This window comes from Polypterus senegalus, chromosome 4 (genome assembly GCF_016835505.1).
Source record: "Polypterus senegalus isolate Bchr_013 chromosome 4, ASM1683550v1, whole genome shotgun sequence".
Lineage (NCBI taxonomy): Eukaryota > Metazoa > Chordata > Cladistia > Polypteriformes > Polypteridae > Polypterus > Polypterus senegalus.
The window spans coordinates 172,217,738-172,240,554 of record NC_053157.1 but is presented as its reverse complement, the minus strand read 5'-3'; the positions used below and the strand labels follow the sequence as shown (position 1 = coordinate 172,240,554).

Here is a 22,817-nt window from a genome sequence, read left to right as displayed (position 1 = left end):
CCTAATCAGGCGAAGCTGGCAGGATTCTAGTTGGTTATTTCTGTTACAGTGTCAGTATGCTTCCTGAAGAGAAAATATGCTATATTTATAACAACAGTAGATTTTTATTTCAGAGCTGTATGTTAATACTGACTCCTGCAGGTTAACAGGTGAGAGGTTTTTGGAACAATATCCCTTTGTGACTGCTGTAAAACACACAATTCAGCAATTGGTGAAAAGGGATGTACTAGCAGTTCTTTAAGCAATTCATTGAAACTTTGGAGCCCTTCCATCCAGAAGCCAGCTCACTTAGCTATGAAAAGTTGTGCTACTGTACTGTCTAGTATTTGCAATAGTGAAGTTGTCATTACATTACATCCTCTTTTTTAATTTTATTGATTTTGTTTTTAGAAAACAACATTCCGTACAATCAAATCAAACTTAACAAGCCATAATTCAACTCCTGCCCCAGATGAAGAGAGAAGAGCCAACATTACATCCTCTTAAGCTGCCATGTATAGGCTCCAAAGACCAAAGTCAGTTTACAATATTCAGAAATCAATGGACAGCATGAACAAAGTGAAACATATCCAAAAATAATAATGGGTTGTCCACTATATTTAAGGCAAAAATAAATAGGACTTCTTAATCTTTATTACATGTCAAGTCTCCTCTTTCTCCCTTACACTTTCCTCCTACAGCAAGAAGATTTTATTAAATTGATTGGATAGGAGTATGAATAACAAGTTGGTTAAGTCTGCAGATGATACCAAGATACATAGATTGGTAGATAATCTAGAATCTGTTGAATCATGGCAGAGGGACATAGACAGCATACAGGCCTGGGCAGATTTGTGGCAGATTATATTTAATGTAAGCAAATGTAAAGTGTTACATTTAGGAAGTAAAAATATTGGGTTTGAATTCACAAATGGAGGTCTGAAAATTGAGAGTTCACCTTATGAGAAGGATTTAGGAGTCATAGTGGACTTGACACTGTCAAGTGCAAGATGGTATTTAGAAGCCATTAAGAAGGCTAACAGAATATTAGATTATATAACACAATGTGTAGAGTACAAGCACATGGAGGCTATGCTCAAATTTTATAACACACTGGTGAGGCCACATCTGGAGTACAGTGTGCAGATTTTGTGTTCAGGCTACACATAGCAGCGATGGAAAAGTCCAGAGAAGAGTGACAAGGCTGATTGTAGGGCTACAGGAGATGAATTATGAGGAAAGATTAAAAGACCTGAGCCTTTTCAGCTTACACAAAAGAACATTAAGAGGAGACATGAGTGAAATGTTGAAAAATATGAAGGAAATAAGCACAGTGGATCGAGACTGTTACTTTAAAATGAGTTTATCAAAAACACAGAGAAACAATTCAAACCTCCTTGTCAAGGACAAATTTCACACTAACATTAGGAAGTTTTACTTTACATAGAGAACCACAGACACATGGAATAAACTACTAACTAGTATGATAGACAGCAGGAGTTTAGGGACTTTTAAAACTAGACTTGATGTTATTTTAAAAGAGTAAAGTTGTTAGGACTGGTGAGCATTGTTGGGCTGAATGGCCTGTTCTCATCTAGATTGTTTTAATGTTCTAAAAAAATTAAGTTCAATTTATTTTTGTATAGTGGTCTACATTTAGTTCAGGTACCATGCACTGTGGCAAAATTTCAGGTAAAATTCAAATACAACTTTACAAATGACTAATGACATAATGAGTTCACACACATTTGTGTAAATAGACAGGAATACAAAGAAGTGCAAATAGTCTTCATTCTGTGGTGTGGGAGATGCCTTGAAAGAAATTTTGATCGCTAAACTACACTGCCTCCTATTGGCTCTATGAAACATTGCACCAACTGTGCCTCAAGTGCTTAAAGGTTTTATTTTGTTTTTAGCTGTAGATTAGGCCTTGTGTGCATGAGAGCTAACAACCAATGAATGCTCATGCAGAAGTACTGTACAATGCATATAATGCTGTGATGAGGAATAAGTAACAAGGGTGCTTTGGACCTCACAAACATAAGAGAAGCTCATCTGTCTGGTGTTGTGTGTTTGTTGTACCAAAACAGAATGAAAAAAAGAAAAAAGGAACTTACCATACCTGTTAACACTTAGTACAGGATCAGCTCATGCAGTTGCTAAATTTGACATGAGCGACGATTTTCAGTCCTGTAAAGCGATGAGATTAGCAACCATAGTCGGTAAGGCGCACACCCCCTCAGATTAGAAACCGTATAATGTGACATCAGCTTTAGTCATCAAACTCTAAGTTATCTATCTAACTCAATAAAATTATTCAAGTCAAAATATGCTGTATACTGTCCCAAGCATATGGCTAAGATGTAATGCAGGCAGTGGTTATTTACTGTGACTTTCTTTCACATATAGACTCAAACCGTTTCCTTGTCTAATCTAACATTCTCTCCCTGTCTTAATCCATTTCAGCATTACTGTTTCAGTAGTCAGGCTTCCTCCTACAATGGCAGGTTGATTGATGATATTAAATTGGCCCCCTAATGTTTGAGTGGGCGTCGATCCTGCAACATATTGGCCCTCTTCTGCCCCATGTTGCTGGGATAGACGGAGGCCCCTCTCTATCCTTAAATAGATTGAACAGATTAAATAGCATTCTTAAAGTTAATTAATGCTATAAATGTATAGTGGAGATCAAATTGTTTAAACAGTTGACCTGACAAGCACATTTTTGGGGACGTAAGTGAAAAATCAGCGTATCTGGAGAAAATCCCACACAAGGAAATGCGTAGGATGCTTTGCCCAGGAGGCTGCACTATTAGCCATCGCACCACAGTGCCAATCTCTCTGTGTAATTTTATCAAGATTTTACTGCACTTTTGCTTTGTGAAGGATAATTGTTTAACATATTACAAAATAAAAATTATGATGATTTGATTAATAAGGTAAATTATTGTATTGGCAAAAGTATTAGTGTAATTCATTTATTTTAATTTTACCAATTGAGGGAGAGATTGTACATAATTAAAAATATGTGCATAAAGAAAGGTGTGTGAAATAAAAAAGAAAACTATAATAATTCTTTATATGCGCACATTTCCAATTATTATTAACTTATGTATTTTAAAACCAGACTCCTACTGAACAGAATTAGTGGTTCAGAATGCTTCTTTTTTAAATGCAGTTCAACACTCTGGTCCCTAGAGGTCTCCACACCACAATCCAACATTAACCATTTCAAAAACTGCTCAGTTGATTTTAGACAATAAAAATTTTCGAATGCTCTAGAGTGAAGCAAATATATCCAGTTTTGTTTGTAAGAAACAGGTACAGAAGGTTTAAAATGCAATTTAATATTTTTCTGCACTGGACTCATTTGAATAATATACATTTTAGCGCACTTATTTCCCGATGAGAAATGTAAAACAATAATATACTGTTTAACCATGAACATATTCTGTCTTATTAAACAGGTACTCAACAGGAAATATTCTAATAAGGCTTTCTGCAACTATCATTGTGCCATCAAGTGTCATTAATAATATGTTATATTTTAATGATCAGATACATAAAAGTAGAGTATTTTATCTTTCTGTTTTAGCAGTGTGTTCTGTGCAGTACTGATATGGAATTAAATTCTATGTGCATTAGTGAACAGAAATTTCCTTATACACCTACACTATAATATACTGTAAATAACGACAATAAGAAAAAATAATAAATTAGTCTGGTTCAAAAGCATTAAAAATGATCAAAATATAATTTTTAAATTAAGGAGACAATCTTGAGTTACTATACAACAATCAGATTACTTTCTTTTATTTTTTTGCAGAGCAAATTTGATAGGTCCATTGTGTGTTGTTAAACATCCATGAGTTTAGGCCATGTTTCACTTAAGTCAGTCACTTTCTGCATTAATTTTGCACTGCTGGCAGAAGTTAAATTTATTTACTCAGTCAAACTGTTTCTCTGTTAACTACAACACATGTCTGCCAGGGAAGGTTGTGTAAAGGCTAAGGCACAGTCCCTTCAACAGCAAGCGTGTTGGTTTTGTCCTTTACCTTTGAGTCTTGTTTTAACCTTGAGTGATTCACTCAGTTTTAATTAACAAATAATATTATGGTGTAATTATTACTTTTAATAACCAACAAGATCATCATGTAACCACATTTGCAACAATGCTATGAATTTACTGCTTCGAGTTAGAAACCTTGCAGTGTTTAGGCCTGTATATGTAACAAAAGAAATAAACTCAGTTGTCAGTTTCAAGGGGTACTAGTTACATTTTTGCACCTCATTTGGCCATCAGAACACCATGAGTTCACCTGGGCGTGGATTTTACAAGATGCCTGTGCAATGATTAGGGAGTTTGTACCATGTAGAAATGATTTAATGGCTACATAGTCTAAAGGCAAACAGTTCTTTCTCGAATCTGTTCAGTAGGGATGTGTTCCAGGGACAGTACACTCTCCTAGAACAATGAAGATTTGCTCTCATGTTCTGGGAGACATTCAGTAATGATACATGCCTTGTAACATAGTGCATTATTGTCCTGGATGTGCCCTAGTGTAGATAAACAATAGTAATGAAGAATGAACTTGGTCAGCAGTGATGTTCAGATAAGTGTTGAATTGGAGGTCTTAATGTGAACCAGGAAAGCATTTCCCACACCATCACCATATCACCACCAGCCTGTACTGTTGACACCAAACAGGATGGCTCCATGGGCTTGTATTGCTTGCACCAAATTCTCATTTTTCCCTCAACATGTCCTGAAAGGATCTTTATCCAATCCTCAGAGGTCTAGTTTGTTGCTTTTGTGGCCACTAAAGAAACACTTTCCCTGACTTCAAAATATCACCCTTCATCATGGTCTTCGAATGTTGTAGCTCATTCAAGAAAAAGTCCAATAACATAACATTCTGCACTCCAGTGTTTAATTCACATATGATTTGCCAGGTTGTGACCTGTCCATGATTTTTGCTATTCTCCTCTGATCCACAAGATATTTTCTTCCCTGGGATTTCCTGTCACTAAAGTTTTTTGCTTTTCACATCATTCTTGGTAAGGCTTTGAAATAGATGAATATGGGAAGCCCTTGACAACAGTCATTTGAGAGATTCTGGAACTGATATGCCTAGCACCACTTATCATGCTTGTTTAAAGTGACTAAGGTCACTGGTTTTCTCTATTTCAAACTTCAATTGAACACTAACAAATATTGGTCTGCCTGATTTATACCCCACACTGCCACTAGATGATGTGTGAAATGTCGGATTGCAGAGTTTATGTGAAGGTGAGTGAGTCCATGCATCTAATAAACTAGCAACTTTGTGTATTTTATAAATAACTAGCCATTCCCTGCGGCTTTGAATGTGTAGTAGTGAAAGAGGACAACGAGGAGGTCCCCACCGGTTCTCTACTCCTGACATTATGATTCCCCCTCCCCTCGGCCCGCAGCCTCTGTCTCAGATTAGCTCAAATATATCGCTCCTGCAAGTGAACTATGATTCTTAGCACAAATAACACCTACTGCAATAGTCGCAAAATCAACCAGAATGTTCAAGCAAATTATCGAAAAAAGCCAGATCTAAATCCGTTAAGTATAGTTCTCTCGTTCACTAGTTAAGTGGATGTAAAGTACATGGCCTGAGTCTAGCGAGTGAGTGAGGAGAGCCCTGCACTAAAACCACCCCTTGGTCTGCTTTGTTTCTCTTGGATTCATGCAAATAAATCAGTACCGCAAGTGAACTGAGAGAGGTCACAAAATCAACTGGAATGTTCAAGTAAATTATAGAAAAAAACCTAATCTAAATCCATTAAGTAGTTGTCTTGTGAAAGTGGACAGATGGGCGGACGGACGGACAGACAGACAGACGAACATTGGATTTTATATATAAAGAGATGTAAGAAGCCGTTAGATTGGGCAAAGGATCAAGGACACAGGTAGTTGAAAGTTTTGTGCAATTAAGTCTCTGGCCCATTTATTATAAAATAATAACTAAATGACAATTCCAAACTTTTTGCAAGTAGCTACCACCTTCTGTATAATGGCCTTAGAACCTGCCCACTGATTTAGCTTCATGACTTAGAGACCTAGATTATGAAACTCCTTTATTTTCTACCAGTGGTTAAGGCCACAGAGCACACCACAACTAGCTTCCTAACCTTTCTAGTGTTGCACCCCCTGATCATTCGACTGTCATGTGCATTTCTACACCCTCAGTGTCCACGACAGTGGGCGACAATTTACTCCACTCTGTTGGTAAAATGGTGCCTCCTACTTCTTTTCCTTTCTCTAGCTACCTTCCACACCATTCTCTTACACTTTACTCTTTCCATCCTTTCAAACAGGTCCATCCATGGGCTACCACTCCCTGAACTTTTTAGCAGCTGATATTTGCATGCCATGTGGCCCCATGCAGCCACCTCTTGCCCTGTCAGAAGTTTTCATAGGCATAATACAGTTCGGTCAAGACATTACTATATGTTCAACACATTTGATTAGTATTTTTATGAACTGGGCAAATTGTGTATAATAGTACAAGATCATTTAAAAAAGACAGTGAAGGTAGCCTTTCTTGTAATAAAGGGTAATGATTTAGGGTACCTTTCAGTTGTTATTGGTAAATATGGCTTTTTAACATGATCATAACATTTTTGTAGTTTATGAGGTCTGTCAATTGAGGCATTTTTGTCTTTATAGTTAACTGGTCCATTTGATATTTAAGGCAGGATATCTCAAATGAAGTGTGGCAAATGTGTGCATGGTCAAATTAACTGATCTGTCATAAACACTGCGGGTATCATTAGCATGAAAACCAAAAACACATATTGGCAAAGCAGAGATACAGCAACTACATTTGCAATGCCCCTAGTATTCTTTCTTGAATGACAGGTTTAAACCACAACTAACCTAGTGACAGATTGATTACCCCGTAAGGTTCCAAATATTACTCTGGTTTCTCCCACAGTTCAAAGACAGGTCTTTAGGATGTGAGAAAATACTGAAGTAACCAGGATTAAATTAAAAATAAAAAACGTGAACATAAAATTTTGAGGCTGTGCATATCTGAAAATTAATAAAGTAGGTGAAGGTCAATTCACAATAAAAAGAAATGTTAGAAATATAATATTTCACCATCTCAATCACTGCCTTCTTTTGACTTAGAATAAGGCCTTATCTCTTTTATATCAACTGTGTATTACTGCAACCCTGTGCTGAAAAGGGTGGTTTAATAGAAGTGAGGAAGGTATAATAAAAAGAATAGAAATGCACTCTGTTCTTTGAATCCTTAAATAATGTAATGAGGCAGTAAATACAGTAGGGGGCACACTGTGTTGTGAAGATTTTACAATCAAAGTCAGAAATTAATAAGGTTTTTTCAGCTCCACTCCCATTTAGTTTCTAAGCAGGAGTACAATGGCTGTTTGTGAGGCAGAAATGAAACATATGGAAATATTTATTCTAAGGGTAATAAAAAGAAAGGGCCGGATAGGAATCACATTAAAGAACTCTTTGTGTTCTAGCTACTCGGTTCATTTTAATTCAGTTAGAAAAAGTCAGCTTGTTAATGATTGTTTTCGAGGGTGACTTATTTTTAAAAATAATTATGGGAACAAAAAATCTTCTTAAGACATTCAAAGTAATTTTTTATGAGTGCAAACTGTGAAGTGAATAACCAGGTACTTTGCCTGAATCACCTTCACCTTTGCAGTAATTTAAAGAGTAGGCAACAAAGAGTGATATATTGTTTTAACTATTGCTGTCATGGTGGCACAGTGGTGCAGTGGTCAATGCTGCTGTCTCACAGCTTTACAGTCCATGTGTAATTGAGGCCTAGTCACTGTCTGTGTGGGATTTGCACATTCTTCCTGTGTCTCCATGGGGTTTTCTCTGGATGCCCTTTCCACAACCTAAAAATGTACATGTTAAATTAAATGGCGTCTTGAAGTTAGCCCCATATGGTTGAAATATGGGTTTTGTGCATGTGTATCCCCTGCAATGGGCTGGTGGCCCATCTATGGTTGCTTCAGGCTATGTGCCCTAGGCTGCCAGGATAGTCTTCACCCTATATTGAATTAAAAGGGTTTGACAATGCATGGATAGAGAGACTATTGCTCTTTACACTTTTCTACTGTAAGTCACTTCTCTGCTGCTATACAAGGATGTCATAGTAGCTTAACCGCTGCTTCGTAAATCCAGCATTCCCAGGAGTTTTCTGTCTTGTGTCTGCACAGTTTTCCTCTCACACCCTCAAAGATGTGTGCTCCAGTTTGATTGGTGATTCTTAAATGGCTCTGTGTGACTCTGAGTGCTTGTGTGTGGTGGGCCTGTAATAGACTTGCACTCTCTCAGGGTGTTTTCTGTTCAGTGCCAACTTTTGTTAGGATAGACTCCAATACCTAATGTTGCTCTGGTGTTTAAGGATCCAGAGCACACTACAGTAAGTTTCCACAACCATTCCAGTGCATTCCTACTGACCTAGTGTTTAAGTCCCATGTCACCCCCACAGTTTCCAATGCAGTGCCTATTCTGATTTCTGCCCCACCACTCATAGAGTGATGGACATTTTGCAGGCCAGCATCATAAGACAACTCTCTGTTTTTTTCTGCTTTTCCTTCCATCAAGAGAACCATACAGCCTGCTAAAACTATGCACTGGTTTAAGCAAGTTTGAGAATGCTGTGCTGTGTAATCACTATGCATTCATAGATTTATGGGTTATTCCATTTCTCTATCAAATTTTAATCCAGAAGTTTCCAGCTGTAACCAGAAGGGGGTGCAACTGACCCCAAATTACAGACACAGTAATGCCCAATGCAATTCCACTTCCAACTCATTCCAGTAATCAGCAGCCAAGTGATCAATACCAGAATACAAATGTGATTGATTTCTTCTCTCCTTCTTTCCTCCATATAAAGTGGTGGGCTCTTTTTCCACTAAGACCCAGGAATGCTTCCGTTGTCACAGCACTGCATGTCGGCAGCCCTTCTGGGTCACGTGGAAACCAGTATTGTCTTTCTTTTGCAGTGACCTCTGGTGGCACCCAAAAACCCCAACAGGGTTGTACTTTTACACTCCAATTCCCATGCAACCCTACTGGTGTCCTGATTGGGACCAACCTTGTGAAACACTGTCACCGTCAGTGTGGGGGTATGAACTGCTCCTGATATGCACATTCACTCAGTCAATTCATTATAGTTCAATCACAGTTGAGACAAATATTACAGGGCGTTCCAGCTGGGTTGTGTCTCCACTCCTGCAGTCCTTCTATTGTGGCATCCTGGCCGGGCAAGAACTCAGTATCCATCCCAGTCATCATGCCTGTCTGTCCTTCATAGTACTTACACAGCACAAGGTCACGGAGTGCTAGAGGGTATCACGCAAGTGCAAGGCACAATCTGAACTAAGAGAAGAAGCTGGAACCATGAAGAGTACACTTATGAACCCACTGGCATTTACAATTTAGGGTCTCCATTTAACTTACTAGCATTTGTTATAATATTATACTGTACATTATTGATATTATTTTTGATTTACTATGTTCAGTGCTCTGCTAAAGACTGGCACATAATCCAGTGCAGGTTGCTTCCTTATGCTTGATTAAGTTTGGCATAGGCTCCAGGACCCCATGACTCTGACTTACATAAAACAAGTTACAGAATATAAGGTTAATGTCAGTGCACATTTTAACTAAATTCTGTAAAACAAAAGTGGAAGGTATGACCAACTAGTCTACAATCAGTCAAGTTCACATAAATGCTGAAAACGTGTCTACCAAAGAGCCTGCATAAGCCAAAAAATATCCATCTGTCAAGGCATCAATGCTATGCTACAATCTGGGCAAAGGTATATCACGAAATAAAGCAAAAGTATGTTTTTCCCATCTTAAATAATTGCGTTTCTAGGTCACAGACCCTTCTCATTTTCTTATAGATGACCGGAGGTCACAAAAACATGTTGTCTTTAGCTTGGAGGAATTAAAAATTGATGCTCACATAAGGCCAACCCCATAGGCATAACACACAGATGGTACACATCCTTTCTGATTTTTGCCCTCTGTGGTTATGATTTCTGTACCCCAACAGATGAACATGTACATTCCAGACTTAACTAGTTCTACAGATAAAAAAAAAAAACACTGAAAAATTTAGTAATAGTTTTACTGTGACACAGTATGAAATGGTTCTTTTAGGTATATTTTGATTAACATTTGTACTTGCAAACATTTCAATTAATGTATCTGTTTGTGTTTAAATCACTGAATACATTGAAGCATATCCACTTACTTTAGTTTAAAAACAAATTAAAACTGCAATAAGAAATGCTGAAATACTTTCTGCGCACTACCTGTGTACTGATGATTCAGGGAGACTGCTGCTTTATTCCAATTTGGTATCTCTTTGTTGCTAGGGTAACCATTCTCCATTATAGTACACCATAATTATAGCCTTCCTGGACTCAAACCCTATCCAACTCTGATAAATACTTAAAATACCCAGTAATAAATAAAATATATCACACTACCTAATACTTTTCATAAATCTTCTAACAAAAAACTTTTGAATTTAAGCAAGCAAGGTATAAAGATTTACTTCATTTTTTTTAATGTAACAAAATGTGTCTTACTGCAAGCATTTTTATATGTGTAGTAGACGTGGCAGCCAACACACGTTTAGTTGTGGGTTTTGAAAGCATTTCTAAATTTTCATTGCATAGTCATACAGCGTTTCACTTCACATGAACAAACGTTTTTTTGGTTTTGCGTATCTTTTACAGTCAGAAACAGACCTGCCTTAGTTTTTAGTTTTTTCTACTACAGTTGATCAAATCTATTAATCTACAAAACTTTTCCCAAAAAGGTACTCAACTTTATTTTTGCCATCTCATTGTCAAATTGTGGATACTTCTAATCCTTTACATTACAACATGCAGTATGTATATAAAAATAGATTTTATTGATTAAATTTATATAATATAAATAGGAGTACAAATGTATTTTTAAAATACAAAGATAATAACACTCACATTGTGCACACTGTGTACATAACAAGAAAATACAACATATTCACAAAAAATTATCATTCACAGACACATGTACAAGATAAATGCAGCTGCACGTTTGCTGCAGTTTTCTTTGTTTCTAAGGGGTTTCCATAAATCTGGAAAATATTCAGTGTTCAGCTGTTACTACGCCTAGCTCTGCCGGACGTCTTGTAAAAGTTTATTAATTTCCGCGACTAGCTCACTTGCGTCCATGATTTCATGCCTACTGTCACTTCTGCTCACGTGGAACTGGTTGAGGACATTGTCAAATTCATCCTCCTCATAGTTCTCTGGAATTTCTTCCATAGCTGGAAGCCACTTGGAGCCGGGCTGCATACTCATGTGATTCACTTGAGTTGGCCCAATACTGCTGCCAGGGTTCTGAAAATGAGTATTAGCTGCCCAGGCGGCCACACCCTGAGGATACGCCAAAGACTTCCCTGGCAAGTGTCCCTTTCTGCGCTCCAAAGAGCTCACTCTTTCGACTTCATTACACTCTATAAAAGTGTCCAGTGAAGGAGGCAGCAAACGCTGGAAGACGCTATTCATTTCTGAAAGCAGAGAAGTGCTGCATAGATCAGAACTCTCTTCGTTTGCAGCATTAGGGTCTTTGCCAAAAGTTGAAAAACTTTTCTTTCGGTCATTTGAGTCTACTGACTGGCAGTCATCCTCAACAGGCGGCTGAGGAGTGTCTTCCCCAGGAATAAACATATTGCTTCTGTAATCAGAAGAAACGGGAGAGGGCAAAGGTGGCATCCAGCACTGATCAGAATGCCCAAGAAGTCTGCATTCATCTGTGCATAACTTCATTGCTGTATAAGAAAAAAAAAAGACAGAATTTGTGAGCATGAGTCTTTTTTACCTCATTTGTAAGCATTCATTTTCTTCTGAAAGGGTTCTCAACCTTTACACATTTAACATAAACCATTTTTAAGTATTTCTTATCTTTCCTTTAATTATAAATGCCTTTATAGTAGCACAATTCAGGTACAAATTGATATATTTTTAAAGTATGTGTTAATAGAAAGTATCCAGCACCATACATTCATATATTTTATAAGCCCACCACAAAGTTGTGGCAAGCCAGATATTAAATTAGCAGCACTGAGTATGAATGAGAAACAACCTTAGTTGGGATCCCACTCTCTTAAAGCATACATTTACAGATCCTGGAGTTACTGCTCAACCTAACAGGAATGTACTAAACAATTAAAGGCCACAGAAACAATTCATGCAGATACCAAGAAGACTTCACAGAGGCAGTAATGAGGATGGGATTAGAGTCGAGGTACTTGAATTTAAGATGCGGTACAGCTAACCTCGGTACCTTCCAGTATACATATACTGTAAGTTACTATTGTGTGAGGGTAGACTTTCACACGTCATCATTACACAATCTCTATGTCCTTGACGACTTCATTTATGTCAGCTACATAAAATCTACAGTTTCATTCAACTTGCAACAGTGCTAATTGCTTGGAAAACGATTTTTGATGTTGCAACTTGGTAACATGTATTAAAATATCTTCCCTATCAGACCAGGAGACTGGATATTTTAAGTTCTTGGCGCAATGGCATCATTTTATTGCAAGGTTTAGATTTTCTTGGGTAATCTGACAAGAACTGTCTTGTACTGGGCTGTTCGACCACTGTGATGAAGAACGATGGCAGGGCTGTCTTAACAGCATCGGAGTAGTGCGCTGGGTTCCCTGTTTTGATAGCAAAACAGAAACATACACAGGCATCAGAAACATTGTGAGCCCCTATATTCCTGGGGTCCCTGGTTTGTGCCCATTGTAACCATACATTAAGATGGCCCTGACAATGGGAAAGTCTCTTATATGTAAGTTTACCAAGTGACTTCAAATTGATCCAATATGAGTGACTGCGAGTACATGTGTGAGTGAGTGCTTCTTGTTATTGGGTCTGCTGTATAGTTTAAAGGGTTCGTTATTGTCATATGTACAGACTACAGTGAAATTCTTACTTGCATGTCCTAATTGTCATAGATCATGTCTTCACTCTCCAGTACCATAATTAGTGAGTATAAATGCCTCATCTTGAAACATCTAAAATAAAGCATTAAAAGCTCTTCATGAGTGGGTATTTACTATTTAACTAAAAGAGCTTCTCATTGACACCTTGAGTTGGCTTCTGTATGGCTCCTAATGCTGCCAAGAGTGGTGCCAGCTCCCCATAGCCATAATGGATGGATGGATTTTTAATGGTGCCCATTGTTGAATAAAAAAAGACTGAGTTGAGTGACCACACCTTAGCCCTAAATAAAAACAATATACACGTTTTAGGCTGCAATGGGCCGGTACATTGTCCAGGTGTTGTTCCTGCCTTGTGTCCAATGCTTGTTGGGATAGGCTCCAGCTACACCCTCTTGTTACGTGGGTTTAGAAGACGAATGGAAATATTTTTTCATTATATTTCTTTTGTTCATGAAGTGCTGCTGGCAATGTTGTTTAATGTGGAAAGAGCTACAGTGTATTTGAAAATATCAGTGCTAAAGTGTGTGCCCTTCACTATTGAATGTTTAAGGGGATGCAGAGTCTTCAGATCTCTCAATACTTTGTGTCACAGCTTGCACACTATCTACGTGTAATCAGTGCATTCTATCTGTGCCTGTATGGATTTTTCTCTTGGCGCGGGGCTTCAGTTATTCTTTTAATAACCCAAAGATGTGGCTCTCAAGATGACTGCTGAGTCTAAATTGTCATAGATAGATAGATAGATAGATAGATAGATAGATAGATAGATAGATAGATAGATAGATAGATAGATAGATAGATAGAATGAAACACTTTTTTCTGCTATGTGTGTTATTTTACATTTAAACTGTAGCATGAATAAAGCCTTTTTTTAGACAAGAAAGTAAAATCACCTGTAAACTTCTATTCTCAAATGTTCTGTAAGAAACCATTTAAATTATATTCATGCCAATTTGAGTGCAACTGGAACAACCCAAATCAAATGAGATTAAAGCAGCTAATTTGCAAACTGGATTTCAAAGTGGAGATAGGAATATGAAACCACATCATATCTGGTTTCAGTTATAATTAACTTAACACATGTCAGGCATTAAATCTCATAAACTGATCATTCTGACTTTTTCCTTCTTTTTATCTGTGACAGATAAGCGCCTCTGAAAGTTTTTGAAATTAGCTGCTTGGCAATTTGATCTTTTTTTTTTGGTAAATGACTAACTAGACATTCATGTAACTTTTGGGGGGTGATTTAGAAACTTTCAGTCCTTATGTGCACTCTGAATAAATACTTGGTCATACAACAGCATGAATGAAGTTCAGACAATACCTGTTTGTAGTCTGTGGTGACCATCTGTTAGGAAAAGGTCACTGAAGCCTTCACCCAGAAGTCTGTCAATTGGAGAGTCACGACCCAAATCGTAATCGCTGTCTCCAGCTTCACTGTCACCACGGCCACTGTCCTTGAGACTGAATTTATCCATGTCTTGCAAGGCATATCTACAAAATAGCAAGTATAACAAAAATTAAACTCATCTCAAATAAACAAAAGACATAATCTGTAGTCATTACTTGACATCACATCTTTTGTTATGTAATTCAAAAGAGATGACTGTTGTCATTATATCAATTCAAGTTTATTCTACAAATTCTTCATCTGAATTTTAAAAAGCAAATTAGACATTTTGAGCAAATATTGCTTACCTATAGCTTCGTGAATATTTGTTCCCACGGAAACTTGGCCTCGGCTGGTACTGGCCCTGATGAAGCATGGATAGAAGCTGTGAGACTTGCTATATCGAAATAAATAAAACAAAGAACAGACAAAAACAGACACATAAATAAATGAATGCTACTAACTTAAAAATGCTACAAACATAAAAAACTAGTAACTTAAAAAAACAAAAACTATAAACTACAACTATTGCTTTGCTACATGAAATGAAATGAGGTGAAGTTAACACACACATATACACACACATAGTGCCTTTGTGTGTGTGTGTATACACATATACATGCACATACGCACGCACAAAGAACAATATATATTTACACGTACATACACACACACATATATATTTATATATATGTACACGCACAAATACACACACACATATATATATATATACACATATATATATGCATACAATTACATATTTACAAGAGCACATACACAAAAATGATACATAACAAGAAACATAAAACTGTGACCATTTTACATAATACATTTAATATTATTATATTACATGTGTATACAGCTTCTTACCTCCACTTGTGGAGTGGTGTGTGCAAGTTCAAGGGGGAATGTCTCAGGTATATGATTGGAGGATATCGTAACCAGGCTGTTTAGTGACTGGCGACTGTGGTGACTCTGTCTGCTGCTCATCTGGCCTCTTTCCAAGGTGGGTGATGAAGAAGGTGATCTATGATGAGACCTGATAGGCAATGTTCCATTTACAGTTGGCACCAAAGTGATGTCCCCTTTGTGTATCTGCCTTGAAGGCTTTTTTGGATGGTTTTGATAAGTGGACTCAGCCACCCTGCAGTTATAAGATCGAGTGTCTTTCTTCTCCCTGTTGCATCTAGTGGCAAACCTCACCATAATCACTAGAAGGACTCCACATATGGCTGCTAGTGAAATTATTATAATCATAGGGACGTCTAGTGCAGGCTGGCTGCTGGTTGTTGGAGTTGGCTGAAAAAGAATGTCCAAGTTTTCATATAAAACGCATTTGAAGGTTGCTCTTGTACTTAACTGTGGGCTTCCCTTATCTTGGACCTGAACTATAATTTCCATTTCTTGCAAGGAAACATTTTCCATGCTAACATTGGTGTAGATCTTGCAGTTCTTTGGGTCTATGGTGAAAAAATTGCATTGACTGCTTGGTATAATAGAGCAAGAAAGTTCAGAATTGATGCCAGAATCCCTGTCGGTGGCAGTAATAGCAACAACTTGATAGCCAGCTTCAGCATCTTTAGGGATAGAAATTTCTGCTGTATGGTTGTGTATGACTGGATAGATAATAGCTGGTGGGTTGTCATTTTCATCAATTATGGTAAGGACCACAGTGATGTTACTGCTAAGTGGGTTTCGACCTGCATCTCTTGCTTGAACTACAAAAGCAATTCGATTGATGTCTTCATGATCAAAACTTCTTAGGGCATAAATGGCTCCATTAGATGGATCAATAGTCACATAAGTTGTTATGGAGCTTCCTAAGATAAAGCTATCCAGGATGGTGTAGGTAACCTGTCCATTTTCTCCAAGATCAGGGTCAGTGGCTATTACTGATGTTATATAGGCTCCAGGAGAGTTGTTTTCTGACATGAAAATCTCATACCTGTTCTTCTGAAAACGAGGTGGATTGTCATTTTCATCCAGGACCTGAACTGTGAAGTGTTTAATTGTAGAAAGGCTTGGGATCCCTTTGTCCTCTGCAATAACAGTCAGACTATATTCAGATCTCTTTTCTCTATCTAATGATCCATTTGTTAAGATGACGTAGTTGTTTTCATAATGTTTCTGAAGTTTGAACTGGCCATGGCCATGCAGCCTGCACACAATCTCTCCATTAACGCCCGAGTCTTTGTCTTCTACAGATACAAGAGCTACAAAAGTACCTTTTGCAGTTGCTTCTGAAATATGGGCTTCCTCCTCTGGATTCATTAGCTTAATATTGATCTCAGGTTTGTTATCATTGACATCCACAACTTTAATGATAATTTTACAGTGTGCAGGAATGGAATTGGGTCCCAGATCCTGAGCTTGCGCATCAATCTCATAAGATGTGGTAGCTTCAAAGTCAACTGGCTTGAGAAGAGTAAGATGGCCATTTTCTGGGTTGATTTTGAAAGTCTCCAAAATTTTGGGAGACACGTGGCTGCTGAAAGAATATACTACTTTCCCATTACTGCCCTCATCTGGATCTGTAGCATTTAGGTCGATTAACAAAGACCCCACGGGAGAGTTTTCTGGCAGATGTATAACATAAGACTGTTTTTCAAAAACCGGGCTATTATCATTTGAATCAGCAATGCTGATTTTAATCAGGGTTGAGCCCGATCTAGGTGGCACACCGGTATCAGAAGCTATTAGTTTAAGTTCATAACTAGACTGAATTTCTCGGTCTAGTTCCCTGACGACAATTAACTCGGCGTACTTGGCCCCATCAGTCCTGGTTCTCACATCGATCGTGAAATAGTCGTTTTTGGACAAGGAATAAGTATGCAGGGAGTTTTCCGCAACGTCGGGGTCAGAGGCGCTGTCCAGGGGGATTCTTGTTCCCACGGCCGCACTCTCCGAGATGTCAATAGGAATAACGGATCTGGAAAATTGCGGCGAATTGTCATTAATATCCAACACTTCCACTTCAACATGAAATATCAGCAAGTACTCTGTCGGCAGGGTAACTACATCAAACTCTAACGAGCAATTGAGGTTTTTCTGGCACAGCTGTTCCCGGTCGAGTTTTGCCCCGATGCTTATCTCCCCATCCTCCTCTCGGACAAGAAGCAAAGGAGTGCTACTCCTCTGCATGGATCTAAAGCGCACAGAAGAAGGGTTAGGCAGTTTGGAGACCACGGCAGCAGTATCTTCTTTAAGCCTGGCAATCACGGTCCCCACTCTTTGCTCTTCGTAGACTTTGTATTTCAAAGTACCAGTATTACCGGATACATCGTGCAGCAGCAGCAGCAGTAAAGGCATCGAGGTTTTCAAAAAAAGCAAAGTGTAAGCAGCAATCGGCTTGATGATAGTGCGCATCCTGAAGCTTGCAAAGGCAGTTAAAAAAAGAATCTGGCTGCGAAAAGGGTTTCTACAGAAAAGAATAAGAAATTCTTAGAAAATCCAGTAAAAAATGTTCTTAAGAATTGCGCATATTTAATCCTCTGTTGTTTCACAGTCCTCTTTCTTTTCTTTAAAGTGCTTTTAAACAAACTTCCAGCGAACCATGGATGTTCCGACGTCTGTGCGATAAAATCAAAACTTCGGCAAACTAACAGTCTCGTGATACTTGTACAGCATCTTAACTTGTTAGAGAAGTATTGATCCGGCAGCCTCGGAAAAAAAAGTCCGCCAACAAGAAGAAAAGACCGTGCTGAGGGCGCAGCTGTGGAAACTCCTGCTTTGTGCAATGACTGGCTGCAGACTGACTGACTGTCCCAGATCGCCCGCCCCGTCTAAAAAACAACTCCGTAGCTTCCCTCCAGAGCAGACAAAACGCCTTCCCAAATCTGCTGCTGCCCCCTCTTAGCCTCTCTGTGACCACTCAAAATAGAGCAGCTATTCATTGACAATGGGAGTGAAAGCAGAAAAACCACGCCTTGCTGCATTCACTTTCACAGAGCGTGCCTTAACAAAGGACAAGACAAATTGCTCAAGACAAACTTATTTTTAAAATCCTTCACCCCCGTCCTTTAATGATGTCTTCACAAGAAGCGGCGCACTTCTAATTGGTCTTGATACTGTAAAAAGGCATCACACAAAACAACTCGGATGCTTACATGCAGCTTCGGACATGATCTCTTCATGGAAATAAACTGCTATTCAACTTACCAGACACTGAAAGTGCTTTCCTATTCTCTATTATATCTTGCATTTTTAAAATGTGTTTCTTAATATTTTTCTTCTATTTATCCCTGCTCATTGTATACACTTAACACAGATACTACAAAATGATGTGTAGAGTACCGTGACCTTAAAGAGTCGCAATGATGATAAGAAATAATTGGTGGCACTAAACTGGCAACACATACGAGATGGCGTCCCGTCCAGGTTTTATTTACTGCAGTGTATTTGGCGACACTGTGATGGAAGAAAGAGGAATTGGGTTACACAGATAGATAAACGTGGTCTCCCTCACCTCCACTTAAAACGTGTAACTCATTTTTCTATAGCCCAGTCTAAATGTTGCAGGCTGTTTAATTAAAGGAAAACAAAAAGCAGCACTTTGAAATAATATCTTTCACTGCCACCACAATACTCATAATAAACATAACGATAAACAATGTTAGGGCTGTACGGTGGCGCAGTGGTTACCGCTGCTGACTCACTGCTCTAAGCAATTGGCTCCGTGTGTGGTTTGGACCCCCTCTCTGTGTTTGTGTGGCTTCTGCTATTTGAGTTCTGGTTTCTCACACATTTACAAAGATACACGAATGTAAAGTGAACGTGTTTGAGTGAATGTAAGTGTGTGAGTGACTGTGCGCTGCGATGGGCTTGTCCCTATCCATGAGTGCTTCTTACTTCGTGCCCTATACTGTCATGACAGGCGTACAGTCTTAAACTGTTAGGTTCGAAAATTTATGAATGGGTAAAAGTGTCAAGTATATGCAAGTATGTGAGTATGATGAAAGAATACTGTAACTAAAATATAGCGTTTTTTCATGGCTTGTCAGAGCCGGCGACACCATGGCGATGGGTGTTGCCTCACAACTCTTAAATCATGATTTCGAATATCTATGCGGAGCTAGCACGTTCCTCCCTTGTTCGTGCGGATTTTGTCTGGGTGTGCCGATTTCTTCCAGCATCCAAAAGCTCTACGTGTTATGTTCACTGGAAACTCTCTATTAGAACCTGTGAACCCTTGATGGTCTGCTACAACCAGCTTTGAAATAGCAGGGTTCAAAAATAGACGGATAATTAATGAATGGATGGATGGATGGATGATTCTGTTAGAAGTGTTGTTAATGCCTTAGTGATCGCGTGCTTAATGCTTAATAAACATTTCTCTTCTAACCAGGTGGCATCAGGCTCACAAAGTATACAATCACGTGATCATTACAACTGGTGAAGGTATATAAATATCTTCACATTTTTTGACAGCGCTGTACAACTGTCGTTTTCAACCTTATATGCAAATATAAAGAGAAACTGCAGCGGGAATCACCCATTACAGAATCGCAAGAAATCGGAGGCTAACCAAGTTGGAGTTAGCCCTGGAGAAGACTACAGTCCATCTCAGTGCACTCTCCAGCAACAAACCAACTCTGCCCTCGTAACACAACTACTACAACAGAATTCATTCAGGACACTAGTTTAACGTTCCAGGTGTTTATTGCGGATGGCCACCTGAGAAACTCCACACGAACATGCAGAGATCGTGCAGATTCCACAGTGGCAGTAACCAGACTGGGATCTCCAAGTCCCTGGAGTTAAAACACTGCAGCTGGTTTTCAACATGCTGCCATAACAGAGCAAATGTTTCAAATGAAATGCATTAAGGATTCACGGCGTGATTAATACGCTCGTGGCAACAGAATAATCCGAGGCATGTTAGCTTCCTAAAAGCAAATCTACAGCAAGTCAACGCATATCAACAACAATGTAGTAATGCCTTGATCAGATAAGGCAATCCACTTGATGTTTTCTAAACACAGATAGAGGGTGCTGCTTGGAAAATGGTGCGAGATGCTATCAGGTAGCTAAAACACAAGGAGGAAATGCTTAATCCAGGTGAACTAAACCCTGAAAGGTGGCATAGTACAACATTTTCATTGTCCACATAAAGCGCCTTTAGAAGTGAATGCAAAAAGTAAACGTAATCTCGGAACACACACGCAGTAACAAAATGAATAAATAGGTAATAATCAAATATTTCTATCTAATTTCCAAATAAAATTTCTATATGCTTATTTTGCGCAGCTGTTGGGACACTGCACTGTATTAATAGGCTCGAAACTGGATGGACGGCATGCAGTATAACCACACAAAACTATAACGAATTGGCCGGTAAGATTCCAGAACAAAACAGAAATGAGGTCCAGTTTGCTGAGACATTCACAATAGTTAGGCTACATATGGTGTTTTTTTTCGCAGTCTGACTGAAAGGGATCGCTTCTAATGAATGTATGTAGTACCGGTACGCCGATGAACATTCTGCCAGAGCAAACCCCCGTTTTACAACTTTGGAGCCCCTTTCAGATTTCTGATCCCTGAATTAGCATCCAATATGCGGGCTCAAAAAGCAAACATGAGCAACTGGGGCTTTAGAAACCCTTGGCCATCTGGCGTGAGTCTCCGACAACTCAGCCCAATAATTACATCAATTCAGCTTCTAGCAGACCCCTTTAAAACTCCAAGAGGGAATTAGTGCCCAATGAGAGCGTGATTCAGACATAATCTAATTCTATTAGTTCACGCTCTGGTTTGCAAAAGCGTTTCTTTAAAAAAAAACTTCAGAATCATCCCAAAGTTGTATTACTGTAGCAAATCAATAAAATGTGCATCAGCTTTATAAAGGGGGTATTTCAATGGAAAAATCGGAACGGATGTTCTCAAGTCTTTATAAAAAATCGTAATATCGGCGATTTAAATAACTTCACTCTCAGAAGCGATCTGCCCTTCTGGCTCGACAACAGACAGGTTTTAATGTAACCCCTTTAAAAAAGAGGCAGTGTTCTTTTTTCGATCACACGAGTGGGACACAGACAAAAACGTGCCGGGTCGGGGCCAGCGGATACACGCTTATGGAGCCCGCGGCCTCTTGTGACACGAGAACCTTAAGGCAAACAAAGGGAATGGAAAGCGACGCACGTGCAGCTACGTGGGATCGAGACAGGGTCCTTTATTGGGGCTTTCACTTGTGGCACGTGAGTGCTTTAAGGTCCTCCATAGTATCAGAGCGGCTGCCCTCTGCCCGTGCAGCTAAGTAACTTTTGAAGTCTATCCGTCTCTCTCGCAACAGCAGCAGCAGGAGGAGCTGCACTGCCCCCCTCCCCGCTCCCCCATTTAAATTATTCACAAGCAACCCGTGAGCACGGCTTTGTAAGCGCTGCACATTCCCTTTCATCTAGACCGCAGTGAAACGTTGCTATAGGACATTAATTAAATATGTGTTTAATACATCGATACGTCGGCTACATTGTTGCACTTAATTTCGGCCTACTTTCTTTCACTGAGAAGGTATGCTGGATGCCCTTTCGCGAAACGGAAGGCAACTACTTTGTCCCTTTCCTGCATTCTTTGATCAGACATCGTCATTCCTTTTTTTTTCAAGCCACCAACGCATTTTTCTTTTCAAAAGAAGAAGAAGAAGAAAGTTTTCCAAAGAATTGGCATAACTGAGAACTCGCTCCCTGACTTCAAAGCTTTAACTAAGTTAGATACGGGCTGCTGCCTCGATTCTTTTTCCTCTAGGTTCTCCCAAAACGCAGATCGCTGCTCTCCGGCAGACAGTAATGCAATTACTCCCGAAACCGAGCGCTAATCACATTTCCTAACACAAAAGCTAAAATCTGCACGGATTTAAGTAAATCGGCCGAGGTTTTTCACAGAAGTTATTGTCCCTTTCTTTAATTTTTAGTTCCCTTTCCATTTACGAAACCTCCACTAGCCAGATGCAGGTTTAATACATTTAGATACGGTTACCTTCCAAATGGGGGATCTTTTTAAACGTCTTTCATTGAGTAAGATTAAATTCAGAAAAGAAAACTGCAATTTCGAGCACTGAAAGCCAAGGAACTATACAGAAATCAGTCAATATGTTCCCTCTTTTTGTTCTTCTGCTGTGATTTGTCATAATCTGCAAATTAGGTCAAGTGAGTTGAAAATGGGAGGCATTCAAGATCTGCAATGTAACATCATGTTGAGTATGGAAATCGCCCTGCTTGTAATTCTGATTTATATTTTAGATGATAGAGTAGAACTTAATCAGTCTGAAAATATTTATGATGGAGCAAAATTTGGGTTTTGTAGCTGTCTTTTACAAAACTACAGAATTGTAAAAGTGAATAAATATGCTGTTAAGTTTTTGAAGAACTTTTCCAGAATGCATAAAAACACCATTTGTACAGAGCATTCCTGTT

At 38.8% G+C, this 22,817-nt stretch overlaps 1 protein-coding gene across 2 annotated transcripts; it reads right to left on the bottom strand.

Moving 5' to 3' along the window:
• Positions 1-10,915: 10,915 nt before the first annotated feature.
• On the bottom strand, positions 10,916-18,379 carry pcdh18a (protocadherin 18a). 2 transcript variants are annotated; one of them, XM_039751683.1, is made up of 4 exons: positions 15,280-18,379; positions 14,718-14,773; positions 14,344-14,513; positions 10,916-11,834 (listed from the first exon to the last, which is right to left on the bottom strand). In XM_039751683.1, exons 1-4 carry the CDS (start codon positions 17,773-17,775, stop codon positions 11,173-11,175), a joined length of 3,384 nt encoding a protein of 1,127 aa, XP_039607617.1. In that variant the 5' UTR covers positions 17,776-18,379; the 3' UTR covers positions 10,916-11,172. The 2 variants fall into 2 exon arrangements, with proteins under 2 accessions (XP_039607617.1, XP_039607616.1); XM_039751682.1 differs by having other exon boundaries at positions 14,718-14,806; positions 15,280-18,377.
• Between the last annotated feature and the right edge of the window lie 4,438 nt (positions 18,380-22,817).

Coding starts and splice junctions, on each gene's coding strand:
- pcdh18a (XM_039751682.1), bottom strand. CDS start 17,775: ATGCGCACTATCATCAAGCCGATTGCTGCTTACACTTTGCTTTTTTTG. Junction 14,807..15,279: donor ACACCACTCCACAAGTGGAG/GTAAGAAGCTGT, acceptor ATTTCGATATAG/CAAGTCTCACAGCTTCTATC. Junction 14,514..14,717: donor AAATATTCACGAAGCTATAG/GTAAGCAATATT, acceptor GCTATTTTGTAG/ATATGCCTTGCAAGACATGG.